Source organism: Sphaeroforma arctica, assembly GCF_001186125.1.
Source record: "Sphaeroforma arctica JP610 unplaced genomic scaffold supercont1.2818, whole genome shotgun sequence".
Taxonomy (NCBI): Eukaryota; class Ichthyosporea; order Ichthyophonida; genus Sphaeroforma; species Sphaeroforma arctica.
This window is the reverse complement of record NW_014037740.1, coordinates 1,882-4,808: the sequence shown is the minus strand read 5'-3', so window position 1 is coordinate 4,808 and position 2,927 is coordinate 1,882. Positions and strand designations below refer to the sequence as shown.

The window sequence follows — 2,927 nt, the reverse complement described above, 5'->3', positions numbered from 1 at the left end:
ACACACACACACACACACACACACACACACACACACATATATATATATATATATGTGTGTGTGTATGTATGTGTGTGCGTGTGTGTATGTGCGAGTGCTTGTGTGTAGTGTTTGTGCCTGTGCCTGTGTGTTTTTATGTGTGTTTATGGTTGTGTGCGCTATTGTGTGTTTCCGTACATGTGTGTTTTTATCAACTATCTGTATGTGTACGTGTATGTGTATGTGCATGTGGTTGTGTATGTATATCCACATACACAGTGGCTTTGATTGTCAGCAACCTCGTGCCATCGCTTTCGATTTCTTCCTTCTACTATACCACTATTCAGCCACCATATGCATAGTGCCTGCTTCCCTCGCCTTATATCTCTATAGAACTCTTAAAACCTTCACCCTCCTCTATAGCACTTCATTATTACCACTTGAAGCCGCCTTTGCAATCTTCTTATCTCGGTTGCACTCTGAACTTACTCTTTGAGGTACATAATGACCCCCCTACAACCAACCATTGTCCCCCATACTACACAGAGCATGCACCTGGAACCCAAAATAAGGGGCCGGGCCCCCCGCGATAGGACTGTGTACCGATCCCCTGTTTACATAGCTAGCATGTGAACACGAACGCGAACACGAACACGAACACGAACACGGACACGAACACGAACACGAACACGAACACGAACACGAACACGAACACGAACACGAACACGAACACGAACACGAGTGTGGGTGAGTGCCAAAGTTCTGAAGCATACGAAATATGGCTTTGCGATTCAATCACAGTACTTGAACCAGTGGTGACCGATTGTCAATCAGGAAATATTGCCCAGAACTTTATATTGTATCGAGACTGATTGACACTGAATGGCACTACGCGGCATATAAAACTATTATCAAGCGTACCTAACCTAATGTGGGGTACAATTGACATGGTAGCACGCCTCGACCCAAAGGAAGTATTCGAAATTCTAGCTAGCTGAAGACCGATTGAGACACTCGACACCACTCGATGTATGCGGACTATTATCAAACACTTTAGTCGACATCACTCGACATGTGCAGCCTATTGTCACGCACTACCCGACAAATGCAGACTATTATCGCGGAATCCACCCACAAGATGACCCCGTAGTACCCCGTAGTACCACTTTCGACATACATATGGACTATTATCGCGCACATCACCCACAGGCACCAATGGCCCTGTGGTATCTCGCGGTACCACTTCGACATACATATGGACTATTATCAAGCATCAATCTCACAAGCAACCACTGGCCCCGTAGCACATACATACCACTTTCGACATGCAGAAAGAGGTGTTGGGTGAAGCTGAACCGCCAATACTGGAGAGCGTACATGACACACTCACTATTATGCGACTGCCCTGAGCGCACTATGTAGTGCTTCTGCTGATGGAGACACCGTCGCAGTTGTATCACAGCACAATCAATGCATCACGCGTAACAGTTGAGGAATAGTGAACGATTTATATCACAACCCGGCCAGGCGCTCAATAACCCTAAACCCTGGACCCTGGAATCTGTTCGGTACGGCCCCAGGCAATGCCCCGGTTGTAGCAATGGAGCTGTTGCCAGCTGTTTTCTTTCTTATCACATCCAAATTAATGCACTAGTCGTATCAAGGAAGGGGCCACACAGCCAGGGCACTAGTTGTATGGTTTAGGGTTTTCATTGGAAGAACGGACGCAGGGTTACGGTATATGCATGATCCGCAACCAGCCCAGAGCAACAGGTTTCGTACTCGTGCAGGGTTTGTAGTTGTGATTCTGAGCGCTACCGGCGAAACCGTATACCAAATCTATGCGACACCATTCAGTACTCTCACCCTATTAGGGCCTACTATAGGGCCTAGTAGACTCTAGACTCTAGAGTGACCATATTTATAAATAAAATAATTTGTACATATACGTATTTAGTCTAGGCGCGCCAAAATCTTCGAATCCACTAATGTCGCGTTTATAAATAAAATTGGTTTCGATCCGAAACAATAGCTATTGGCTTTTTCATGAAATGATGCGACCTGAAATCACCATTTCTGGTTGTAGTGCGCCAAGCCGCCACCTGCCAAGGGAGTTCGCAACTTCGCTGTGGCACGCCACCCACTATATTATATTATAAATAAAATATGTAAATATCACATTACACACACGTAAACTCTCACCTCGACGGTTACTGGACTAGTATAAGTATAGCGGTGTATATACTTCACCCATACACACGCACACACTTGTCTATAGTTGGTTGCGATAAATAAATACTTCTTGTTAGTTTGCGTACAGGGGTGTATGCATCACCCTACTGATAATCCGATATAGATATACCCATTTCGACTTTCAGCGGCTATAGTCAGTCACCATGAGAAACACTCGGAGTGCTAAGCGGGCAAGGATCGCAACTACTGGTACTTCCAACGCCGCCACAGGTACCACACAAAGCAGCCAATCAAATATACACGCATGCAACGACACGAACGATGAGCCTGAACCCACCCAACCTCTGGAGAAGGGTGCGGATACACATAAAGACGCGCGTGTGATGCTATTACAGCCCATTGAGAAGGACGGAGATACACTAAATTCTAAGCACAGTAAACATACAGCGAATAAGGTACGCAACGCACTTGCAAGGGGGACTAAGCGTGGGTCAAGCACACGTGATGGAACAGAGAAGGGTGTACACAGCTCCAAAAACCAAGCAGTTACTAGAAATAGTGACGTTCAGAATTCTTTGACCACTGTACAGATGGATGTGATGATTCCCCACGATATCCTGGTGTTGATTATACAGCACTGCGACGAGAAAGAGTTGCTAGAGTATGTCCGCTGTGTTTAGTTATGAGTGATTCCACGCCATGTCAGTATTTTGTCGAGTATACAAACACACACACACACACACACACACACACAC

At 45.8% G+C, this 2,927-nt stretch overlaps 1 protein-coding gene across 1 annotated transcript; it reads left to right on the top strand.

Annotated features, from left to right (window-relative positions):
- Positions 1-2,375: 2,375 nt before the first annotated feature.
- On the top strand, positions 2,376-2,852 carry SARC_13019 (hypothetical protein; the record flags this gene model as incomplete). The annotated part of the gene is made up of 1 exon (XM_014292859.1): positions 2,376-2,852. The coding sequence occupies one exon, from the start codon at positions 2,376-2,378 to the stop codon at positions 2,850-2,852; it is 477 nt and encodes a 158-aa protein (XP_014148334.1).
- Between the last annotated feature and the right edge of the window lie 75 nt (positions 2,853-2,927).